Source organism: Paramisgurnus dabryanus, chromosome 14 (assembly GCF_030506205.2).
Source record: "Paramisgurnus dabryanus chromosome 14, PD_genome_1.1, whole genome shotgun sequence".
Classification (NCBI taxonomy): Eukaryota; Metazoa; Chordata; class Actinopteri; order Cypriniformes; family Cobitidae; genus Paramisgurnus; species Paramisgurnus dabryanus.
The window spans coordinates 33,938,979-33,965,318 of NC_133350.1; the positions used below are offsets into that span (position 1 = coordinate 33,938,979).

At 36.8% G+C, this 26,340-nt stretch overlaps 1 protein-coding gene across 15 annotated transcripts in view; it reads right to left on the reverse strand.

The window, feature by feature from the left end:
- Positions 1 to 26,340, reverse strand: part of atp2b2 (ATPase plasma membrane Ca2+ transporting 2) — a 236,509-nt gene that overhangs the window by 32,540 nt on the left and 177,629 nt on the right. For 8 of the 15 annotated variants that reach the window (XM_065265906.1, XM_065265905.1, XM_065265904.2 and 5 more), the window contains exons 4-14: positions 23,920 to 24,177; positions 22,476 to 22,601; positions 21,809 to 21,934; positions 20,522 to 20,554; positions 19,530 to 19,622; positions 18,004 to 18,045; positions 16,003 to 16,167; positions 15,557 to 15,771; positions 14,932 to 15,174; positions 3,373 to 3,614; positions 2,857 to 3,091 (exon numbers count right to left, since the gene is read on the reverse strand). In XM_065265906.1, coding sequence (XP_065121978.1) covers positions 2,857 to 3,091; positions 3,373 to 3,614; positions 14,932 to 15,174; positions 15,557 to 15,771; positions 16,003 to 16,167; positions 18,004 to 18,045; positions 19,530 to 19,622; positions 20,522 to 20,554; positions 21,809 to 21,934; positions 22,476 to 22,601; positions 23,920 to 24,177 — 1,778 coding nt within the window. The remainder of the gene's footprint in view (positions 1 to 2,856; positions 3,092 to 3,372; positions 3,615 to 14,931; positions 15,175 to 15,556; positions 15,772 to 16,002; positions 16,168 to 18,003; positions 18,046 to 19,529; positions 19,623 to 20,521; positions 20,555 to 21,808; positions 21,935 to 22,475; positions 22,602 to 23,919; positions 24,178 to 26,340) is intronic. The other 7 variants (XM_065265908.2, XM_065265914.2, XM_065265912.2 and 4 more) reach the window with 4 other exon arrangements.

The window sequence follows — 26,340 nt, forward strand, 5'->3', positions numbered from 1 at the left end:
GCCTAATAAGTATACAAGACTGAACCACATAGATGTGAAATATAAAGGCTATCATGATCATTTTGCCAACAATGAACCATGGTTTTAATTTAAGTTTATAATACGCCCTCTTCAAAGACCCCACCCCTTTTTAAACCTTGAGATATCTAACCCCATAATTATTTAATAAGAAACCCATCAGAAATGATTGACACATTATGAGACGGGAGGGAGCGGGACACAGGAACAGAGGGAGAGCACTGGAGAGATATATATGTGGATTGTTAGGCTAAATCTGTACTATCTCTTTTAATATAATCACTTTCTTATTTGAGTTTTAAAAATCCACATAATTACATACCATATGAGCCTCTGGAGACGACTGACGGACAATGAACCTTAACATTCCTCCATCCTGTGCCCGCAGCCTCTCGCTCCTCTTGTGATTATCTCCTCATGCGTGCTGCTTTATATCACACACTCCGCCGTGACAAACAGAATAAACGCGACGGCATATGGTACAATTGGCCTTGTATTCATTGTCCCTCACTTGTCGTCATCGTTGCTATGATACGTGACATCACAATGACTGAAACGACCAATGGGCATTCCCTGATGGGGCTGCAAGATGTTAAAAAAGCTACGCAGATCATAGACAAACAGAGGGAGAAATTACCGCACCGTCAGGGATTTCTTAATGACGCGGTCTTCGTTCATGGCTGACATATTATAAGCTATGTGTCTGTCATGTATTTGCACTGAATTAATTTTCATAAAATACGGAACAAACTGCGTTCCGTATCAGTTCAATACGGAACAAGAACGGTTGGCAACCCTAGTTTTACTACAGTAACCATGGGCTGTTTCTCAATTCCAAGAACACAACGCATTCTTGTGGAGATCGGTCTTGCCAGGCGACCTTGAAAGAACAAACTCAGAAGGCCACAAGAACACAGAACGCACTTGTGAGAATTGAGATGTGTGTGATCTTCCTGTTGGTCACATGACCTCCCCATTGTTTTGCCGCAATGACTTCTGGGGTGTAAAGCAATTTCAGCGCGCCAAGTCTGCACTCAATGCATCCTCAATATCAAGAACACATCCGGGTATTTTCATGTGTCCTATGTACTTGCGTTCTTGAGAATTGGAAGTGAACTTCGACTGTTAATGATGACATAGAGAGAGAACACAAGGACGCAAGATTGCTGAAGCACAAATATGGAAAACAGCGATGGTTTCTTGAACTGGCTAATTTTCGTAAGAGTATGGTCACAATGCGCAGTTCATCAGTTGTCATGGTAATCGTGTGTTGTGTAAATTAATAATGTCTTCATAAGGCTAAAACACATGCGCAGGTTACTTTAACAGGATACCTGAACAACTGAGGACCAGAGTGTGAGCTGCTTTTTCATATCGCTTCAAAGTCTCAAGGTAACCGAATTCAGATCACCTCGTACAGGTATTATTGGATTCGGTACCCTGGTGCATTTTTTGGGTCCGCATTTGTACATTTTTCATGCAAACTTCAAATTTCAAACTAAACTATTTATATGAAAGACCTCCAAAATGCAGTTTCGTCAATGTTGAAACATTTATGTTCTGGAGTAAAGATTTGATCATGGCCTCAATTGGTCTTAAAGAAGGATTTAGTGTAAAGCTTGATGGTGTGGATCTTTAATATTGTATGTGATGGTAATGATGTGTTCCCTTGACTGTTCCTCTAACATTCCTCTGTTTGAGCATCCCAACTTAACCAAAACAAGCCTTAGTATTAGTAGAAAAAATACATCCATACATCAGGAAATGTTAAGTATGACCACATAAGTCAAATTCTGGCATCTTTACACTGGCTACCAGTTAAATATCGCATTCAATTTAAAATATTACTAACCACCTACAAAGCCTTAAATGGCCGAGCAACCCTCGTATCTTAAAGAATTACTATGAGAATACAATCCATCACGTACACTGCGATCACTAAATTCTGGCCACTAAATTATCCCTAGAATATCAAAAGTGTCTAAAGGTGGTAGATCTTTCTCCCACTTAGCCCCTAAGCTCTGGAATGATTTACCAAATAATGTTCAAGTATCAGACACAGTCGATCAATTCAAATCTAAACTTAAGACATTATTCTTTAACAAAGCATTCACATAAAATGTCCGGTAAATGTACTTATCCCGCAATAGTTAGTTTGTCTAGAACAAAGCATTCACATAACTCATCTGGGTAATATACTTATGCCGCAATAGTTAGCCTGTCTGGTAATGCTAATGTATGACACTTGCATTACATGTGAATGGCCCCTACACTAATAGGATTAATAGGACACCACTGATCTGCTGACCATCCTTCAACGTGATGCTTAGCCGATGCCTGACCAATGACCACCGGCGGAAACAGTTTAATTTGCTTACCCGTTCACATACCCCGATAGTATTTATATATATATTATTATTTATATTATTATTATTTATTATTATTTTATATATATATATATATATATATATATATATATATATATATATATATATATATATATATATATAAAAATTTATATGCATCTCTCTCAGGGGTTTTCTCCTTCTAGGTGTTTTCCCCCTGGACTAGCCAGGAGGGTTTTTCTCCTAGGGGTTTTTTTCATCCCCTGGAGAGTCCGCCACTTTTGGCTTAACTTACTACTTTACTGTATACGTTACATTACTACTACGCTCGCTTTTCTATGCTTTTCCTACATCTCTTAATGTAAAGCTGCTTTGAAACAATTAACAATTGTCAAAAGCGCTATATAAAAAAATTTAATTGAATTGAATTGAATTAAGGCAGTTGTTGCAAACATGTGGTAAAATCAAGAACATTTTATGATCAAGTTCTTACCTCTGGTCTGACAGGATCTTCAATCCCAACGACACAAATTGCTGTCAAGTCAGTCAAAATGTTGTTTTCCTCCTCCCAGTTGGGTTCGGGGTCTGCTGGGAAGTCACGGTAGGCCACGCAAATGGTTCTGAGTCCGTCACAGGCCATGGGTTCAATGACCTTCTTCACCATCTCGTCCCTGTCCCTTGGCCTGAACATGCGAGGTTCACCCACCTCATTTAGAATGCGTGAGCACCTTAACCAAAGACACCAAGATGAGTCCTTGTAATACATGATCACACTTTTATAGTTTTATAAATATGTACATTTTTACAACAATTTCGGTCAGCTTTTTGAGGATATTACCTCATTATGCAATTCTACAAAGAGCACATTTAAATGACATTGTGTGCACATGAAACTGCACATTATTATAATTCAACATAATCTCCTTCTATTTGATGTGAAAATGCTTTGAAACAGAAATAGTTTATCTAAAAGCTGAAACTAATCTGATGCCAGATGAAACGCACTCACTTCTTAAGGACAATCTCTGATGCTCCTTTGCTGTACATTCGGAAACTTCCATCTGGAAGTTTAATGACTGTGCTCATCGACTTCCTCACCGAGTTAAACGTGTACACCTTGTAAAGTTTCTCCTCTGGGATTTGGTTCCGGACGGTCTGGTAGTCTCGCTTCAGGTCGAGGACCAATCCCAACAGGCCGCATTCGGTTTTGTTGCCCACTTGTTTGGGAAGACCCCCTTCCTTATCAGGAGGCTGGAATGATACAAACACAAAGCTTGGATCATAAGCAGCTTTGTAGTTATGAGCCGAACAGAACATGTTTTGTTAAGGTGAACAACTGTTAAAGTCAATTCCCATGACAACTTTGACAACAGGTAAAAGCAACATTGCTTGGCAACCAGCACAGATGGTGAGCTATGCTGCAATGAATATTGGAGCAATGACATCTTTTAATACACCTGCACCACTAGTAGAGTTTTCTTTGAAATCACGATCACTATATCATAACCTTGATCACATATTTTTAACAGAACTGGTTGATTTTATCAAGAAAACACTCTTTAGTTCAGAATCCAATGGTTTCAATACCAGGGGCACCACATATAAACACACATAAAATGTGTAACTTGCATGCACTGTAGGTCATTTCTGATACAAACTATTAAAGGCAAAGGTGTTTTCTGTAGGGTTAAGGTTAAAGTAAGTAAATATACTGATGTCTGTTTAACTCATTCCCAGCCAGGCATTTTTCGTTAAAAAAAATAGCAAAAAGCTGAAATAATCATGCTGAATAATCATGCTGAATTTCTGACACTGTCAGAAAACTATTGTAGGCTATCTTTGGATGAAAGAGGTCTTTGAACCTCTCTCACTGTCAACAAAGGACCACCGATGAAAAGCCACGATCATAAAAATCCCGACGATTTATGATGACAACCTTTCATTTGGGACAGCCAAAAATCGTGCAGTGTATCCCGGGCATAACAGATCCTCACGTGGGTCATTCAAGAGCATATACTGTAAAGAGAAACTGCTCATGTATTTAATATGGATTTTATGGCACCATTCAGCGAGGTACTGGCACACAACTCTCTCCTGAACAGCTGTCCTCTCCCTGGTCAGCACCTACTCCTACGAACCACGGCATATGGCAAAACATGCACTGGCAGCCGAACTTCCTCTCTATGGTCGTATCGGACCACACGAGCCCTCGCTTGTTTCTCCTTCACACCACAGGGACCCCACAGGCCCCGCCTCCAAGGTCACATCTCTGATCCTTCACCTGCACTGACGATAACGGCCCCTTCTACGCCCCAATGACGTGATTGGGTTTTACCAGAACTGATTGGTTTGAGCGAATGAGTGGCAAGCACCACAGAGAGATTTTGGCGTCACATGGAGGGGCTGCTACCGGATAAACGATTTTGCCTGAAATTATTCACATCTCATCAAAGACAAGACAGCAAGATATTTCACCTAGTCAAGGAAAGAGTGAAAATAGCTCTTAAAATAGCTTTACGGTTTACAAAAAAACATTACGTAGCAGGATTATTTTTGCACATACTGTATGACTGCTGGCTTAACATACTCGTTTTTCTAAAAACAATGTGCTCCCGTTCATGTCATGCTAAACTTAACTTAACAACATCTCCCCCATTGACTACCATTGTATGGACACAAAAAACATAGACATTTTTTAAATCATCTTTTGTGTTTCATAAAAGAGAGAGCTATATACAAGAAGGAGATTTTAAATGTAATCGTCTTGGTTGAGTTGTTAGAGTCATACAACATCTGACACAAACACAGAGTTCCTTGTCACTGAATACAAAATGAAAAGAACATCACCACTTTATTTAACATTATGGACCTGTTCCCAGATTCTCAAGCAGAAGCCATTGAACAACACATCAAGGATGAATAAATTACATCAACAATAGCCAATAACAGCATATAAATTACAAGCAGATAGTTAGCGAGCTGGGACTTGAACAGGGAACACTTTGCCTTTACATCACTACACTATATTAAAGCTATAAAAGTAAAATCTTGGTGTTTATTGTGAGAGATGCCACTATCTAGCACAGTGTCACCAACCCTGTTCCTGGAGCTGTTCTTACTCCCATACAACAAAAAAGTGAAAAATTTGTTTTAAATATATGCAAAAAACATTTTGGCCAAAATATAAACGTTCATATGAAATGTATAAAGTAGAAGTATAAAATGTATAAGTATGTATAAAATAGTCTGAGCCGTTGGTGTGGTAGACAGTGCTTCGACATATGTTGCAGATGCACTTCCGGCAACCTGAGTTTGAATCCTGGCTCGAGGTCTTTTGCTGATCCCATACCCCTCTCTCTTGTACTTTCCTGTCGTATCATTAAATACTGTCTATCAAATAAAGGCAAAACATTCACTTAAAAAAGTATAAAATAAGTATATTTTGCAATTTAAAATATATTTAATTTTAATATTTTCAAACCTGTTAACAGGTCTGTAACATACAAAGTTTTTCCTTCCAATGTGACATGAATATAAATGCTTTAAAATATTTATCTTTCAAATTTATTTCAAAATATAATAAAAATGCCCAAAAATATATTGGTGAAAAATACATTAAACATATTTCAAAATATATTTCAGTACATTAATTTTGTATCATTATCATGCCATTTTTGGTTATTTTAAAATATATTTAAAATTATAATAAAAAAATGCTGTATAGGCTGTCCTGCAGAGTTCAGCTCCAACCGCAGTCAAACACACCTGAACCTGCTAATCAAGCTTTTCATGATACCTAAAAAATTGTGTTGGTGTGTTGAAACGGGGTTGGATCTAAAGTATGCAGGAGGGTAAATCTCCAGGATCAGGGTTGATTCAATTTTCAAATTGTAGTTGTTCTGCATTTACCAAGCTTAAGCATTCAAGTTATAATAAGATAGAAATATTTAAACAAATGTGTTTCATTTCTAGAAAAGATGTGCTTATTAATAACTGCAAATATTTAATCCCTAAGTATTAAGAGTAACAGCTTCATTTAGGCTAAATTTGCAACCCTATCTTGATGTTTATATAATGTTTATTTTAAACCACATAAATCATTGCATTAGACCAGGGGTGCCCAATCCTGCTCCTGGCGATCAACTGTCCTACAAAGTTCAGCTCCAACCCAAATCAAATACACCTAAAGCAGCTAATCAAGGTCTTCAAAGTTCACCTGAAACTTAAAGGCAGGTGTGTTTGATTAGAGTTGGAACTGAACTCTGCAGGATAGTCGATCGCAAGGAGCAGGATTGGGCACCCCTGCATTCACATACATTTAATAACACAAATCATTGTTTTTCAAGACTTTTTTAAGATGTGACATAAATCTTTGGTGTCCCCAGAGTACATATGTGAAGTTCTAGCTCAAAATACCACATAGATCATTTATTTTAGCATGTTAAAATTGTCACTTTGTAAGTGTGAGCAAAAATTTGCCATTTTTGGGTGTGTGCTTTTAAATGCAAATGAGCTGATCTCTGTACTAAATGGCAGTGCTGTGGTTGGACAGTGCAGATTCAGGGGCGGTATTATCTCCTTCTGACATCACAAGGGGAGACACATTTCAATTACCTATTTTTCACATGCTTGCAGAGAATGGTTTACCAAAACTAAGATACTGTGATAATCACATTTGGGGATTTTCACATTTTCTAGGTTGATAGAAGCACTGGGGACCACATCATAGCACTTAAACATGAAAAAAGTAATTTTTTCATGATATGTCCCCTTTAAAGCTGCAATCCATAACTTATGACTCTCTATTATCATCTCTGTTAAAGGAACAGTATGTAGGATTGTGGCCAAAACTGGTATTGCAATCGCAAAACTTGGTACTGCAATCACACAACGGGGGCCCGTTCTTCGTACGTCGCTTAATACATCCGAGATCAAATGAGACATCCGAGAAGTTTAGATCTGGCTAATTATAATCTCGCCTATTTGGTTCTTTGAACACCACTGCTGTTGATGATTATTATGGCAGGATTGAATTATCTGAGATCACTGCGCGTTCGTGCACTTCAAGAAAAGTCAATACATATCGATAGTAGAAAACACTGATCAGCCACGCTGTGATTGGCCAGTTGTTACAAAGGCCAAGAACACGCCCATTTTTAACCCCTGCAGTCTGAGAGCTATTGATGGAAGGTTGTGAACTTTTTATGTGACTGAATTTAAAAACCCAGTTAAAGCTACTTTAGTACATAAATCACCATAAATAATGTAAATTTTTTTGTAAAAATATAATCTTGATATCTTTACTATGCTTGTCAAAGATTGAAATTAATGATTGTAATTAAAATTTGATGCTCCTAAAGTACTTTAAGTCTCTTTTAAAAACAGTTAAATGCTATTTTGTCTGTTTGTAACAGCAACTTAAAAAGCAGAATAAAAAAACACAGGTGGTGGCCCTCCATCTTCATGTGATGTGCTGGCAGGAGTGATGTCTCTAAACTGGCTGATTGTACAATCTCTGGAGCAGTTGCTCTTTCTTAAACCGACAGCCAATGCAACAATTTAATTCCTGATAAATACAATTTTAATTGTAGTGTTATGGTAATGTTATTCTACATCAAAAGATTATAAAATACAACCGTTTCTGATAGCAATGCACATGACAGTAAAGAAATCCTCTCAGATGGTAGTCCTTTAGAGAAACTATGCAAGTGGTTAAATAAGTTTACTTCAATTGCATTATTCTTAACTGATTTCTGACTATATTAGCAGTATTCCACGTTAACTGAAAGTCCTGCATCTGCTGAGTCTGCACAGAAAAGTGTAGTAAAGAAGATAAAGATATGTGAAAATATGTGCAAAAAACTTATTTGGTTATTTTGGTCATTTTTGTCACAGAACAGGGACAGGGTAACATATTTGTAGACAACGTTTTAAAGATAGAACAGATAGAAATTACTAAACGAAAACCCTTTCATGCATGACATTGTAAGCTACTTGACAATCTACAGACAAAACTAAAATAGGAGATTAGTTTATTCAAATGGAAATAATTTCATACTGAGTAATAGTCTTTATTGTACATAACATCTATTAGTGCTGGGTATGATTAATTGCTGTTTTTATTATGGAAAATTCAAACAAATTTAAAATGAATGTGATCAGCATGTCATTCGTTTAAGAATAATAATCAAACACCTGTTACACAAAAACAAGTCGCACAAGTACAGAAAAAATATATTTGTTATATTATATATTTTTTTAATAACATCGCTAAAAGATTTAATTAATATATTCTTTTTTTATTACGTGTTGAATTTGAAAAGCTCTTTATATTAATCATGCATCTTACGCAGATTGCGCTCGTATAATGAAGAATACGCGACTGCGTCAGACTTTCCGTATCACATCCGCTTAAAAAGGTACAAACTAATCTTGTTTACATGAAATAAGCCTGCTCCCGAGCAGGTTTGAGCTTACAGACCTGTTGCTATGACACCAAGTTTAGAATGAGCTTCGAAGAACCAAATAATCCAAGATCATGCCAAATCATCAACAATCAAATCCAGCTAACTGAGTTAGCGACATACGAAGAACGGGCCCCGGGTGGCCAATACACAAAATGACAACATAAACATCAGTTAAGGGCTGCAACTCCACTTTTTAAATGACAATATCCTGGCGAGACCACTGTTGTCAGTGATATAAGTATTTGAAATGAAAATGATTTCTTAATGTCTAGTGACATATCGGTGTCATTTTATGATTAATTGATATAAATTTCTTACATACTGTTCCTTTAAATAACAAATTACATTTCCCACAAAATCCAACTCAACAGCTGAACTTATAAATCATGACACAGGAGATAGTTTTGAACAAAAAATCTGATGTACTGTCTCAGATTTCTGTTTATCTTTAACCAAAAATATGTTAAGGAATTGCAGCTTTAAGCGTTATAAAACAGCAAGTAGTTTAATCTGATGTTGACTAAATAAAAAGTTCTTCCTTTAATCTGACTTGTTAAATAATACTGTTCGGGGCATCTGCTGAATTAAGACATTCTGGCGAATTCCCTTCTTACAGTGCACAATGAGCTGTAAGCAACGGTCTGAAAAAAACACTGACACACACTTGTGTGTCACATGCATCAGCGTGACCTCCTATGAAGAATTGATGCGATCCCAGGAACATGACATCAGTGTTCGACCTGACCTCTCCAATCGGAGGGCAGGAGGTCTGACAGAACAGGTGGTGGGAGCAACCTGAGATCAGTGAGACAGGAAATCTCTATAGAGCTCAGACTACCAGCTGAAGTATCAGTCTACACCACCTGTACCTTCTTGTCCTGATCCAGTTTCACAATTCCACTATAACTCTTCCACGACAAGTTAACGCACCGAACCATCGTCATCCTGAGAAGATCTCTATTATTTATGAATCTCTAAGTAGCATACAAACACATGTCAACTTCTACATTCACATTTGACTGAAAGTTAAGGGCATACGAATTTGGAATCAGTTTTCATGTTTGGTTGATTATATCTAAAAAGACTCGGATGGAAGTGAAACTTTGTGAATTCGCAGGAACATTGAGTGTTGGGTGAGGAGTAGGTCATGAATTAATTTCATAATGGAGCAGTAAGGCAGCTCAGGAAATCTCTCCAGGGATAAAGTGAACGAGGTTCTGCTCATCTCATGTTATAAACAAGACGGCTGGAATTATATTTTTATCTTTGTTTTGCAAAGCTCTCAGCAGTGGTCCCTGGGGAGAAATCCTGTAAGTCGTGCTAGTCTAAAGGAAGAGGATTTATTCATGGGGTCCAAAACATCTTCAACTGATCACATCTAATATATATAAACATTAGTCACTAGTATCGATTATCATTTTTATAACTATATCTCTATATACAGGGCAACATTGACAACATTTAAATCAACCAATCAGATTTCAGAAATATGTTTATAGTTTGTTTTAAGTTTTAACCAGGATTAGCTGATTCTAGACCATTGTTTTTCATTTATAATTTCCCTCTGATTTTAGGGTTCAGTTATGGTTATGGTTGGGGTTTGGGTGCTTTTAGGTTTTATTTACAAAAATGTTGTCCTTGGGTCAACACAATATTGCCCTGAGGACATCTCTCACTTGGCAAAATCAGTTTGAGCATGAGCATAGATCTTCAAAATATCAGTGATGGGCAGTAACGCGTTAGAAGTAACGCGTTACTGTAATCCGATTACTTTTTTCAAGTAACGAGTAAAATAAGGGATTACAATTGCAAAATGAGTAATTAGATTACTGTTACTTCCCCGTTAGCAGACCAGTGGTGTAGTCTACGTGATACGCAGGACTACGCCGTATACCCACTAGAAATTGTCAAGGATTTCCGTATACCCACTAAAAATAGCGCGAGGATGCGTAACAGCATGGTTTTGTGACATTTTTAAACTTTTAGTCATAATATACATGTGAAGCACTGACCATTAGCATGCTACACTTGCTACTTTAGCGGGTTGGTTGAAATATATAATAGGCTATATACTTCCTGTCGAACTGCGCGATCCGATCGGCGTATTCATTTCTATGAAATCAAATTACTATAGTGAAGCGAAAGTGACTGGGGAGCAGACTGGTGTTGCGCCACAAGCGAGTGATAGCAAAGTACCGCGAGAGAGACTCCAGTTATCACATGGAGAAATCTGCTTTGAATCGCTCTCGCGGTACTTTGACATCACCAAGAGGTCTGCTTTACGCCAAATGAAGTCGAACCTGGAGTGTAGCTGCTCACGCGAAACTGTAAACAAACAGTCCATGTGGAGAAGTGAACAAGTGAAGCAGTGCTGCAGCATAAAATCCATAGAGTTTACAACGCACATGTGAGTAAACAACATTTAAATCATCAGTCCAGTTTATTACTTTATCTGGAGGTAAGGCTCCAAATGCAATAAAATAAGCCCGTGATTATATCCTGATGGTTTTTAGCTGCCTTCAGTTGCTCTGCATGTTTGCTTGTGCTTCACAGTGTTAAACTTCCCTTCTATGTGTTCATTTATATATCTACGTTCAAGATGTATATGATCTTAAAGTTCTGTAAGGAAATTCATGTCTGCGTTGATATTCAGTTCAGACTTGCAAATATTAGGCTAGATGGTCTTGTAATAATAATTAAGTATAAGCCTATTTTCAGTTTTAGACAATGCTCATATTATATGCAATAATAAGCTTTTATATCAATGACTATGCAAATAAGAGTTAATTCATGGTCATCTTAAATGTGTATTAATTAAAAACATTTACACCATTAAATTACACATGGTAATGTTATCAATAGTTGTCAGATAATAGCTATTGAAAGAATTGAATATTTTTTTCACCTTCAATGCCTGTGTTTGCCACGGATTGAAGATTGTAAACAGTTAATTTAATTTTAATTAACAGTTAAGTAACTTTTGTCCCTGAGATAGATGTTGATTAACACTAAACCAGTCTAAAAATCAGTCCAGTTTCCCCAGCTGTAAACCCATTGGCTGTTAAAGTCTTTTTTTCCTTATAATAAACTGACATGTTGATAACACATTCAGTTTATGTGTTCATGAGTGGGTGATTCTCACGTTTTAAAAATGTCAAGCATGAAAATGTAAAAATTGCTTAAATTTACTTTTTTTCCCACCAGACATTGAAAAACAAAGTCTGGAGTAAATGGGAACATTAATTTAAACACTTTTACTTATCACACTGACATATTTTCAAAATGACATGACAAACCTGAAAGAACATAATTTGGAGATTCTGCACATGCATTTAAAATCAAAGTATTATGCTTCTATTAATTAAATTAACATTTAATAAGCATCTGTTGCGGTAATGATAATCAAAATGTCGTGTAAGCATTCTGACAAGACAATATTTCAAATTAACTGTAAAAAAATGATCTTACCTGGAAGCCATCTTGATGTAACTGGTCCATGTGCTTGGTCACTCAAAATCAAACTTTATTAAAATTCTGTATGTGTGCTTAAACTGTTCTCAAAAAGTGTTGCGGAGGATGAGAACATCAGGCATGGACACATCATTTTCCTAATTTTTCTTCATTATTATTATACATGAATATTCAGTAAATATTTTTTCTGTCATCTAAAGTAGTCTAGAAAAACATCCATTTATTTTTTTTCTAAATATTTTTGTGTTAATTTGATTAAATTACAACATAACGCATGTTCAAACACAGCCGGACACATTGCGGTAATGAGAATTTCAACAGAAAATGAGATACAATTGACAAATTATAAATTCTTATGTTGAAATCACACATTGTGCAAGGTAGAACACATTATTGTGTTAATTCTGATGCTTTTTAATATTACTATATTACACATTTTATAGCTAAAATCATTAGTGCCGTGGTGTTTCAATGGTTTCGTGAGAATCACCCGAGTACACTTTCAGAATGCTCTTAGTTACATGAAGATCCATACTGTATGCATCTGTGAGTGTTCTGGTGCTTATGAGGTGTCCGACATTACTTTGAGTTTAACCCAGTTAAGGTGACAAAAACATCAGCATCCGCTGTACACTCTGCGTGGGAATAAAACTTTTATCCACAGCGAAAAATTCCACCTCAGATCTAAGCAAACACCTAGCAAGCCGGCACAGCAATGTGAAACTTACTGAAAAAATCCCTGAACCCCCAGCTGACATGACCGCTCCATCTCATACACGTTCACGCGAAATCTGATGTAAAACAACAGACTATATATCTGTATTTCATGGATTATTGGACAAGCTGACGTGACCGCTGCGGCTCCATCTCACGTTCACGCGAAATCTAATGTAAACAACAGACTACTATATTTCATGGATTATACGCATTTGTGGACAAAAATTGTCATTTGATGAATTTTATTAGACTGATTTCATGGGTTATTCACACAACTGAAACAGACCGGATTCGACTCGCGATCGTTATAAGGTAAGAAGTCCCGTTTATATTTAGCATCTAGTCATCTGGACTTCTGTAACAAAATACATTTCTGATGCTAGAGCATGTATCTCAAAACAGAGACAATCACCATACAATGATACTAAACCCGTAGACCTTTTAAACGATGTATAGTAATGTTGATATTAATATTAGTAATCTTTGTAGACAGTATGCTATATAGATATTGTTTGCAGGCTTAGAAAAAAACGACGCCATCACGCCCACGAATTAGTGCGCGTCGAGAGGTTAAAACAGATAATGTTTCATTTGATTCAATTTCAGATGATGGAATATGCAGAAAGAATTCAATTCAATTCAATTTTATTTATATGGCGCTTTTCACAAAAGTCAATTGTTTCAAAGCAGCTTTACATAAATAGAAGCAGTGAAAAGCACAGAAAAACGACAGATAGCACAACAAAATACAAAATAATAATACATAGAATAAGCACCTTAAGTTTTTCCCTTAAGTATGACACTTAAGGGGTAAATTCCCTTTACCTACAGTAAGAGAATAATTTAAGGGTGTTGCATACAGTATAATCCCTTAAATGGTTCTCTTAGGTAAGGGTAATCGTTAAATGTTTCACGACAGCGACCCAGGTTTATAAAATACTATTGTTGCCATGGAGATGCAACAGAAAAAGCTTAAGGTTTTTTTGCAACACCCTTAAGTTGAAATGAAACATAAGGGTGAATTTAAGGGAAAATTACACTTAAGGTGCTTTATGCAACTGGGCCCTGTTGCATACTGTAGCATATTCAGGTCGTGCATCATGTTTTTGAAAAGTAATTAGTAAAGTAACTAGTAAAGTAACTAATTACTTTTGAAAATAAGTAATCAGTAAAGTAACGGGATTACTTTCTTAGGGAAGTAATCAGTAATCAGTAACTAATTACTATTTCCAAGTAACTTGACCAACACTGCAAAATATATACACCCTAAATATTGCTGGGTTATTTTTAACCCATGCTGGGTAAATACTGGACAGAACACACAGCTGGGTTAAAACTGACCCAATGCTGGTTTATTTTAACCCAACTGCTGGGTTATTATAACTCATGGTTGCATAACAACAACCTAATATTGGATAATTTTTAACCCAGATTTGAGTCATTTTTAACCCAGCATGGGTCTTGTCCCAACCATGTTTACAGTATAGCGACACATTAAAATGCCAGTCTAAACTTCTCTTACTTGAGTATTTTGGTGAAACATTCAATGAAAAATCTACAAAAAAGGGCTTGACTTGATTTTTTTTCTTTTCACTGGAATAACCCATGAGCTGTGCACAGTATGACTTACAACATGTAAATAGTAAATAATGACACTTTAAAGCATGCAATCCTTCTTTCTGTTAGTTTATTCTTAAAGTCATTCCAGCCGACCAATGTTAAACTGATGTGAGAAACTCATATGAAAATATGACTTTAACCACAATCTGAGGTCAAGTTGAGATCAGGCCACATTTGTAATGTTTGGGTTTGGACATTTTTTCAACCTAGTACTAGCATTTAAAACCACGCGTGTGCCATTAATACCAAGTGTGATGTTTAAAAATAAACTAATCATGAACTTTGTCACTTACCAGTATTTTAGTGGTATAGGCGCTGTTGAGGGATATAGCATTGACCAATGTATCCAGAGTTTTGGGTGGGATGGATCCAGGGTCTGGAATCGCCTTGTAATGGACATCAGCCACATAGCACTGCACTGCTGTCATTCGATTGGTGGTCAGTGTCCCAGTCTTGTCTGAGCAGATAGCTGTGGCATTGCCCATAGTCTCGCAAGCATCCAGATGGCGTACCAAGTTGTTGTCTTTCATCATTTTCTATGAATTAGACATATTCAGATTTCAAGAAGCCACTTGTACATATTTTACTTTGGATGAGACTGTGTAACTATAAACATGGATCTTCAGAAAGGACATATTTGAGATTTTTGTGCTGTTTGACTAATGCACCATACAAATAAATACTGCGAATACTGCACCTATTGGCTTCAAAAAAGCCCTTCACAAACATATGGGTGACGTCACAGACACTACATCCATTTTTTACAGTCTATGGTTATTATACAAACAAAATCCAGTTGCTGATGATCACTGAAGATCAGAAAAACTCTTTCACCTTAACTAAACAAACTGAATCTTATATCAAATGGAGTCTAATCCACACCAAATACTCGAGTGTTCAAGTGCAATTGAATTTTACCTTGACAGAGTAGGCGAGAGAGATGGTGACAGCAAGTGGAAGGCCTTCAGGTACAGCCACCACCAAAACCGTCACGCCGATGATAAAGAATTTGACAAAATACTGAATGTAGATTGGAGTGCACTCCGGCAGCCACTGTCTCTTCTGAAGCACAAAGTTATCAACAGCAAAGTAGAGCACCAAAATGATGACTGTAATGGCAGACATCACCAAACCTGAGAACCAGAAGACATCAAACATTGGTGCCCTGTAATACTCACAGCTAAATCATTGGTTTAAATGTGTTTGCATTGTTGTAAGATTTAACTAGGGATATAAAATATGTTTTTGGAAATAAAATATTGGCAACAGTTTTTGATATTTTTTATTAAGTATTAAGTATATTTTTTATTCTAACCTTCCACATTAAACCTTTGATAACCAAACAACCTAATGTAATGCAGTACCTGCTTTGCCTATTTGCACAGCCAGCTTCGTCAGTTTTCCTTGCAGGACGGATTTCTCTTTCTTCGAAACGCTGGCTTTCTTCTTCTCTTTCTCATCAGTTTCCCCACCCTCTGCGCTCTTCAGGGGCTGCATTTCCATTGCAGCGGCACCATCCTGCTTTTTAACTGTAGAAAAAAAAGAAAACGCAAGTTAGTTACGGGAGATCTGACTTTCGTTTTCTACTAAGTCAGTGGTGGACCATAACTGGTATTATTTCTGATTGTACAGGAATCACAAAATAAAGAAAAAAAACACTAGTAGTTAAACTCTACCGTAAATTGCCTACCTTACCGTAAAAGGTAAACAAGACACCTTAGCTACATTACCAAAGTTCATCTGTGATGATGGTCACAGCCACCAAATGCACTTCTTATTCCAATAGCAGACAGTATATAATAGAGACATTAAACTTCAATTACTTGGGGGGAAAAAGGTGTTATTCCTCATAGACATATGAGATCATTATAAGTGTCGGTGAATGAATTGCACATATCCTGGAACAGAGTTAAAGCCGATCCTAAAAACATACTGTACACCATGGTTGAGGGAGCTTGATTCTGAAAACCTTAAGTTTTCACAGAATCTGATGACAAAAATTAAATATCGCTTTTCTACCAGATGACATCTTGAAGCTCCCTCATGTTAAGCCGAAGACATTTATACAAAGTTTAAATCTAGCGCAATTGCCACATCTAGACTTAAAACATGCTTAAAACATCCCCAGTCAGTGTAATTACACAAAACATTCACCTCCAATGGTAAACCATTTTAGTTAACCTTCATTTTAGTTGCCAGTAATTTTCACCCATATGTTAAACAGATTGAACAAAAGTCCAGTGGCTCTCAATTGGATTTGCTTTAGCTTTGAAAATTGGACATTAAAATGGTAACGTGCTCTGTATTTCAACATATTTCTTTTTAACCGGCAGTACATAAAGTAAAAACATCAATTTAACCAACTACATATGGGGTAGTGTTCAGAAAACGTGTAAAAGATATTATTCCTTCTGCTACATTTTTTTTTTTTTCGTTTTTCTTTATTTGCAACTATATTATTATATGAATTTAGCATTATTTTACTGTAACTGACTCTCAGAACATTTCAACAACCCCTTGTTTGTGTTGTGGCCAATCAGTTTAAAACCACTGCTTTAACTCTTTCCCCGCCAGCATTTAAAAAAAAGTTTCCAGCCAGTGCCAACTTTTTGTATCATTTTCACAAAAGTTTAATGACTACCAGAAAATGTTCTTTTTTGAATATGCAAACATACAATATATGAAATGAAAGAACAGACCCTCTGCTTTTAAACAAACAAAAAATTTCATCCTATATTCATTTGTTTGCTTTTTATCACCTCTCAAATACGGGTAAATTTCTTAAAAAATAGAAAATTTTGAGCAAAAAGCTGAGATAAAATTTTTTTTGGTGAAGGACTTTTGTAAGGGATCAGATTTAGAGCGATGATCAAAACATACATGGAGTTTCAACTGTTTGGTCATAGTAGATGCTTCAGTGTTTTATAAGTTGAGTGCCACCTCGTGGATTATAGCCGGGATATAGGTTGCCTTAAAAATAATTGTAATTGGGAGGGAAGCGTTTTCTCTTTATTGACAAGATAACTCATCAATGGAAGGGAAAGAGTTAAAAAGCTTTTTATACCAATTTTAAATGGCTTCAGCCAAACAACAAACATTAGCTTTTTGGTCATTTGCTAGAAACTCTGTACAAAAATATCTAAATAAAATGATTTATCTGACAAACAGACAAAGTGTGTAAAAAATGTAGAGACCCTGGCACACACACACACACACACACACACACACACACACACACACACACACGAGAAGCAGCACGAACAGATGTCTGGCTTAATGGACGAGCTCACATCTGAACTGTGTTGAAAAGAGGAATAAAACAATGGCGAGAGCTCAAACCAGGTGGTAAAGTGAAAGCAGGTTACCTTTGGTCTGGCAGTTCTCCATATTTCCATCCTGCATTTTACCTATGATGAAGGCATCCACAGACACGGGACAAAAACAACAGAAAGCAGACGATAAAACATTCATCACATGGACATTACAGTGAAATCAAATGAAAAGGGAAGACAGAGAATGAGTAGTTTATCAACAGTATTGTGACAGTAACATACATAAGACAGAGTATCATAATGAGGTACAACATGGCTTTGAGTTAGGGCCTTGCACGTTTTCCAGCTTACAGAAAGATACACGATGCAACCAGAAGTAAGTGGAGACATTTCAACTCAAAACTGCATTGACACTTTTGCCGAACTGTTATCTGACAGGAACGAACCTTGGAATGTTACAACTGGCCAATCAGAATCTAGCATTTTAGAGAGCCGTACACCTGCAAGCATACACCTGTTTGAAATGGGTGTAGCTGTAATAGTTATTTCGAAAGTGGTGTCCACATACTTCAGTCCATGTTATGTATCTTATCCAGCTAAAGTTTGTGTCTGCTTTACTCTTTACTGCTTTGTTTAATGCTTGTATTTAAAAAACGCATGAATAACATGGTTATTTGCTTAAATACATATTTAGATGTAGGTGCTGTGTTGTTATTTATATACTGTGTTCCGTTATGAGAATGTGATCAAGCAAGAAGGGATACCAGTTCTGTTATTCATATTTACGTGTTTTTATGACAGGATTGTCATGGAATAACTAATATGTATAAAATGCAGACATACTGTATGCATACTGTGTCTATATACTGTATTTATTACACTTTTTGTACTTAAATCTTCACAATGAGCCATAATGGTGGAAAATATAAAAGTAGATCTTCAGATATTCCATGGAGGATAAATTACAGAGATACACACAACGTACAGAGTGAGGACTAGAGGAACAGGACACAACTCTACTGGACATGCAGGAATAACAGCCATGCAACACCACAGAGGCCAAAGAAATAGCATTTATTACGGCAGAGCATTAGGTGCGAGACTAGCAAAATAAAAATATAAAGTTTTTAAGGTTAGTGTAAACCAGGTATTGCCAGTCTGATTTCAATATCTATACACCTAAATGAATATGGTAAACATGTATGAAATACATACAGTATCTACAGTATGTCTAACATCCACGCAGAAGCTAAACTAATGATCAATAATCACTTTATGTATTTTTAAGTAGAAAGATCAATCAAAGATTATCGCATATGTATGTGTGCTGGAATATGCTTTGCATACAAATACCTATAAATACTAATGAGAAAAATTCTCAAATCGCATTAAGAAGTAAAAAATGTATTAACGGTTTCAAATACCAGCCTATACTGCAGGCATATCCAAAACCAACGGGTCAACTGGCGTTGTAAAATACATAAAAAATAAACAAACGTAAAAGTGTAGAAATACAGAAAGCAGACATGCACTGAAAGAGGAGCTCAAAACAACTGGAAAAAAGAGGGAGGAGGGAGAGAGTCAATGAGGGACGGACAGAGGAGGTCTGCTCAACCTACCATTGACTAGGCTGGTATTACCAGGGGAATTTGCACTTGCCGCACCATCAGTAGCTATAGTTGCGATGGGGTGTGAGGAGGGATGGGAGCAGTCTAGCCAGTAATAATGAACAAAAGTAGCATGGTTAAAAGCGTCATTACCACGATTAGTATTCTTTCAATATTCAGCTGCAAACTGAAAATGGTGATATAAAATGAAGGACATTCATGGGAGAAAAATGCAACATAAGACAGATTGCACATAATATGGAGGATAAAACAAAGTCGACCAAACGACACAATGATCAATGGCACAAATAGCAAAATTTCTGTCATTTGACCTAAAATGACCATAGAAAAGAATTTATTCTGACTGCCATGAGGAGCTCACTATATGTTTTATTCATTTTTCAGATGTGAACTGATCAATTGGTCTTATAGAGAAATCTGAAATTTTTTGGCAAACATTGATATCTTGGCAAATTTTAGTACAGTATTTTAGTAAATGTTAGTTTAGTATGAGACATATCTTTTGAAAGTCAATAAGCACATTTGAGATTACTGGGGTCTTTATTCTCAGAGGGAAAATCTGAGAAATAAGATATTCCATTTAATCTTTTTGCTGCTATGAGAAATAACTGAGATTTTCATTATTCATATTTCATTTGTGATTTTTCTTTCCTATGAGAATTAAGTTGATAAAAGTGGTAACAACAAAAAATACATGCTTCAAAATCAAGCCAAAGGACTTCAATCACAACAATCTACAAACTGTTGTCTAGACTAGAGAATAATCAATCTAAACCACAATGACAATATAATGAAATATTCATTTGTCAGGGAATGACCTCTTGATCATCATATCTAAGCAGGGAAATGGATGAAATGTGTTTCTCGTAATACTTAAAAAGAGATTCTTTTTAAGTGACAAAATCACTAAAGCAGGGTTTGTGAGGGGAAATAAAGATTACTTTATAATATCCCTGCAAGAGGCAGAGAGATGTATACTCTACCTGCTAGCTGATGGCCATCTTCCAGAGCCTGACCTGTGTGGTAGTTTGCAGAATAACAAACACATAAGGCCTTATGCTTACATGGGTTTAAGCGGTACATATTACCTAACCATCAAATTGAGTAAAAAATCACAGTTTGCATTTAGCAGTCATCTGAGACACTTAATGGTGTTTGTTGTGTCTCAGAAGAGTCAGGCGTGGTACGCCACGCAACAAAACCCCTCAAATTTATACCCTGAAGCGACTTCTGCTTAAAGGCGGGGTGCATGATTTTTGAAAAACACTATGGAAAAGGGAAATGGGCGAGTACCAAAACACACTTGTAGTCAATCAGCAGTAAGTGGCATGTCTACTAACCGACACCGTTGCCTGGGTTGTGTATGTGTGGGGTGGGTCTATCGAAAGAAGGTCCAGATTCTATTAGGGTAGGGGCGTGTTTGTTTAGGTGATTTCAAATATCAACATTAGCTTTCAAAGATCATGGACCCCGCCTTTAAGTGATCACAGGACTAAATTGGAGATGAATTTACTAGCTGGTGATATTTATTCACAGATTTTTGACCATCACCATATAAATATTTGCCTAAACAAAGTTTTCTTACCTTATAATGTTGACCTGTTGAATGGATCCTAACAATTTTCAATGAAAGTGATTTAATAATTCAGCTACTGAAAAGACCAGCTAACCAGCCTATGCTTGTTAAGCTGGAGAAGCAGACCGGATTTAAAAGTGTTTTAAACACTTTTTTAGCTGGTCAAGCTGGTCTTAGACCAGCTGACCCACCAGCTAAAATCAGCTGACCCAGGCTGGTAGGATGAGCTTAAACCAGCCACTTCCATCTTAAACCAGCTAATACTGGCCAACCAGCAACCCTATAAAGTCAGCCTGATACACCAGCTTACACAGATAAAACCAGGCTGGGAGACCAGCTACAACAGGCTGGTTTTAGTTGATCTTTTCAGAGGGGTAGTATATGTTACTGGGGGGGAGTGTTCAAATCAACAACAGGAAAAACAATGTTTGCTATGAATGTATTTTTAAGCCTACCTGTTGTGACAATTTGCCAACATTGCCACGTTTCTGCATCTTTATTATTTAAATTGTATTATGTTTTATTTTAACAACTTTTCCAGCAAAAGGTGATAATTGCTATAACAATATCATATTCTTGAGCAAGAAAAGCATGTTTAAACTCATAAAGAAGAACCCAAAAACCTGGGCAGGTGTAAACACAACTGCTGCTTCGCCCGTTTGACGTTTTGCCAAGCTGAGCTTTAGTTACGTACCTTTCTTTTCTTTTTTCTCCTCCTCCTCTCCGCCAGCACCGAGCAAGGTGAAAATGATCCCAGTCTGAGAGTTCACCCCGACAGCCGTGACCAGCATCCGACCTGAGCCCTCCATCACATGGGTGCCTGGTGATTCAATTAGTGCAGTAAGTAATAGGGAAACTGCATAATAATAGCAGTCAGTGCCTGACCTCAGCATCATGCGTGATGTCAGACTGCAGTAATGACTTTTGTCTGTAAACTAACAGTAAGAAATGATAACTAGGTCATTTATATAACCTGCTGAGAATGCTGAGAAATACTTCAGCTTGTAGATTTAGGGACATTAAGTACAGACTGTGAGGTTGTATCACACTTTCCTTATGCATTTTTAGATTTAAAGTGATAGTTCCCCTGAAAAATGAAAATTCTGCCATTATTTATTCATCTCCATCTTGACCACATGCTTATGTTATTTAGAACACAACAGCAGACATTTAAAAAAAACATATTAATAATGGATACGCAGCTTTTGCAATATGAGGACATAACATAGTGACTGGGATTTGTCAAAAAAAAAAAAAACAGTTTACTAGGTTGTGAAACAATGCCATTATGTGTTATGTTTACAACAACAAACAACATTATTTAGATATGCAAGTTATAAAGTAGCAAACTGGAGATTTACCAGAGAGAAGCATTGGGTCTTTGTCTGCAGATTTGCGCACATGGTCTGATTCTCCCGTTAGAGAGCTCTCATCAATCTTTAGATCATTGCCTTGTATTAAGATTCCATCGGCTGGCAGCAGGTCACCTGAACAAAGTAATATATGATTAAATGATGTAAAGATATAAGGTACATTGATCCAGATCCAGACCTCTGAGCAGATGTTAATAGGATAAACATTTGAAACATCATAACTAAAGTGAGTTATAGTAGGCCACTTGCTGCATTTTTTCTGGAGATTAATTTAGGCTTAAATCTAATGTTCAAAAACACAGCAGAGACAAAGCAATTTTAAGCACAGACACACATGCAGTTATGGAACATATTTCAGAAAGTAATCTTTAAAGCACTTCGTAGTGACTTTGTGTTCCTTTCAATAATCCCTTCAGTTTCACCAAACAGTGTTTGGATCAATATTGCATCCTCCTATGAATTCCAAAGTTGATCCTCTAAGAAGGGACTTGTCAAGCATTTCACAACAGAATCTCTCTCTAATATTTCTGAATTTACTGGCATAACTAGGTCAATATCTGCAATATCTGTGTTGAGCAACACAAGGCTATATTGTAGGTGTTCCCCAGGGTTCGGTATTTGGACCTTCTGCTGTTTTATATAGCAGACCATTTTAATTTCCTTCAGTGATCATTTTGCTTTCATTTTCCTTCTTTGCAATGCATCATATCAAGCCCTTTCTTTAGACTCCTACACATATTCAAACATAACGGTAAGCCTGGGACTGCAATCCATCACCATACCTCCAACTAGTCAAGAAGATGGAACCCTCTTTCAGCTTGCCAAACACTCTCACCCACAGGATCTCTCCGTCACTGTCAACAACTACATTATCTGCCTCCCACTTGTTCAGGAGATCCAAAATAACAACCGGAACTTTTCCATAAAATCTGCAGAAGCACCCTAAATCTTATTTTAGGAATTTTAGGAAATCAACAGACTGGGAAGTGTTATAATTTAAAACCTTAAACAGCTTAAAATAATCAACCTAAAAACCTAAAAAATTATGAGACAGATCATTGTTGTTTCATTCACAGCAAGATGGCCAATCATTGCTTTTAAACTCTCATAATAACTGCTTCACCACTTCCAGGATTATGGTTTCCTGGAAACACACAAGCTGGAAAGAAGCCTACCAGGTGAATGTGCGAACTTACACTTGCCTTGAAATAAGTAGCATGCTTAATGTGAGGACAATGACAGGTGTATGAGAGACAGCAATTCTTTGTGATAATGTGATATTAATTATTATTATATCTGTACATGATAAAAGACTGATAGGGGAAAAAAAGTGCCCGAAATCAAATACTAAAATAGTAATAAAATATATGTGTAAATGTGAAATAAATGTAAAGACCATAAAATCTTGAAATGTTAAATCACTGACACATACCATACTTGATTTGTGCAATGTCACCAACGACAATATCAGCCACAGGAAGTTGAATGACCTGGCTTCCACGAACCACCTGGAATTTCTGCTCCTGTTCGATGCGGCTCTGTAAACCCCTGAACTGTTTCTCCTTGCTCCAGTCATTGAAGGCCGTGACCAAAACCACACACACCACAGACAGTAAAATCGCAGCCCCCTCGATCCAACCGGCCTCCGACTCTCCCTCGTCCTCTGCGCCCGCGCTGACTGTGCCACAGGCTGGTGAGAGAGAAGACACAACATTTACACATGCTGGTGTAAACTCACACATGACATTTCCAATTAATACCCAAAAAACTGCAGTGATAGTGAAGAGACGAGTTTGGTGTACTCTATAACGAATGAACAGAAGTCATCTCTTCAAGTCTCTTTAAATCCTGCTCCATTTGTGCCATCAACATATTATAAAACCTTAAAACAAGCAGCTTGTTCAGGAAAGTTTACCTGGAAAAAAGCAGGCTAGAGACCAGAATAGGGCTGTATAAACCATAGAGAGGATGGACTTGTTTTGACTTTAACCACTAAGTGGCCATTTATCAACCACTCTACAGTCTAGCAACAGCATAACAGTATGTTCGGAAAATGTTTAAATCTAGTTACAATTCTAGTAATACAGTATTATAACACATAAATAAATGCAGACTGTACGAATCCATGTTGGATAGAAGTGCATACACTTTAAAATAATTGAATAAATTAGATTTTAAAGTGACACAGAATCTTCCATAAATGCATATCCAAATAACCGCAACTATAATTTTGACATTGTATACGAATAAAGCAGATCACATGTGACACGGAACAGAAAGCCCAAACTCTTACAAGCCCCCTAAAAACTAAAGTGTGAAATATATTTACCCAGGGTTAAAACCTCTCCAAAATGATTAACATCTACACACATCCAGGTCATATTGACTATTTTGACATTCCTGTTAGAATGATGTAGTGTTGGGATTCCCTCAGGGATAACTGCTGTAGTCTACTATGCACTGGCGGCCATTTACAGTACAGCGCCAATTCATCTCCAGCTGTGCGTGATAAACTAACAGATACATTCACAGCAGCTGGCACACACTGTACACACAAAACCATCATGATAGCTCAAAAGCCTGAGCTGTTTATCTGCAGTATTAGTTCAAATGGCCAAGCAATGATCCAGTCACTGCTGAATACATCAGGACACAAAGATACATTTTTAACCATTGAAGTATTCCATGGTGGACCATATAAGTACAAGAAACTTGTACTTGAACAGTCGGCAGCCAAACCCTTAAAAACACTAAAAGACAATAAGAAACCAGTACTATACACTGTAAAAATGGCTGGGTTATTTTTGACCCATGTTGGGTAAATATTGGACAGAACACATGCTGGGTTAGAACACAGCATGTGTTTTGTCCAATATTTACAGTACCCAACATGGGTGTACTAGTACTGGTTTCTTATTGTAGTATTCAAAGTTCATCCAGCCAACACTGCGGCACATAGCACACACTAAAGCCATAACAAAAGTTTTTGTCAGACAGGAATGCATAAAATGCAATGTTAAAGGGACACTTCACTTCATGTTTTTGAATGGTTGTGCATCATTTTCTCAGTTGCCGCTGAGACAGGAGAAATACAGATTTCAGTGTTGCACTTCCTTCTTTCAATGATGTAAAAATCATCATTTTGCATCATTGAAAGAAGGAAGTCCAATATCTTTGTTGAGGGGGTGAGACTACAAACACCCCTTTTCTCGGTCAAATAGGCACCAAATTCTAAATGTAGGCTATGTTACATTTCGACTACAAATGTGACGCACTTTCAATAAAGATTAATGTTTCTATGAGTGAAATGCTCCTTTAAGGTGTAAAATAATCTAGATTATTTTGACAAAAGGTTTTATACAACAGTTGGATGGGTATTTATTCCACTTCTCTGACATTCTCATTGGTGAACAGATTTTATATTCTGGTCAACAGATGTTATACAGTAGGATGTTATATTACCAGATGTTGCATTCTGACATCAAAGGTGCTCTCTGAAAAAAAATATCTCTGGTTTTTGCCAAGTTTAGTTCACCATTTTTAAATGCAGTAGTGTGAAGTAAAACACTGTAATGTGCGTATACTGTATATTAGATGGATGTAAAAGTAAACCCCCAAATGAATTAAACATTTGGAAATGCATCATGTTAGAATGTGTTCCCACACTAATTTAATTTTAACCCAACAGTTGGGTTTGTCCATATCTGACGCAGCTATGATTTGAAACAATCCAGCAATTTTAGAGTGCATAGACACAGTACTATCTTCAAAATTCAGTAGGTGTCATTTTTAGACGTCTAGTTTTAGGGCCGACAGTAAGTAACCTGCTGAATACCCGTCCCACAGCTGCGGC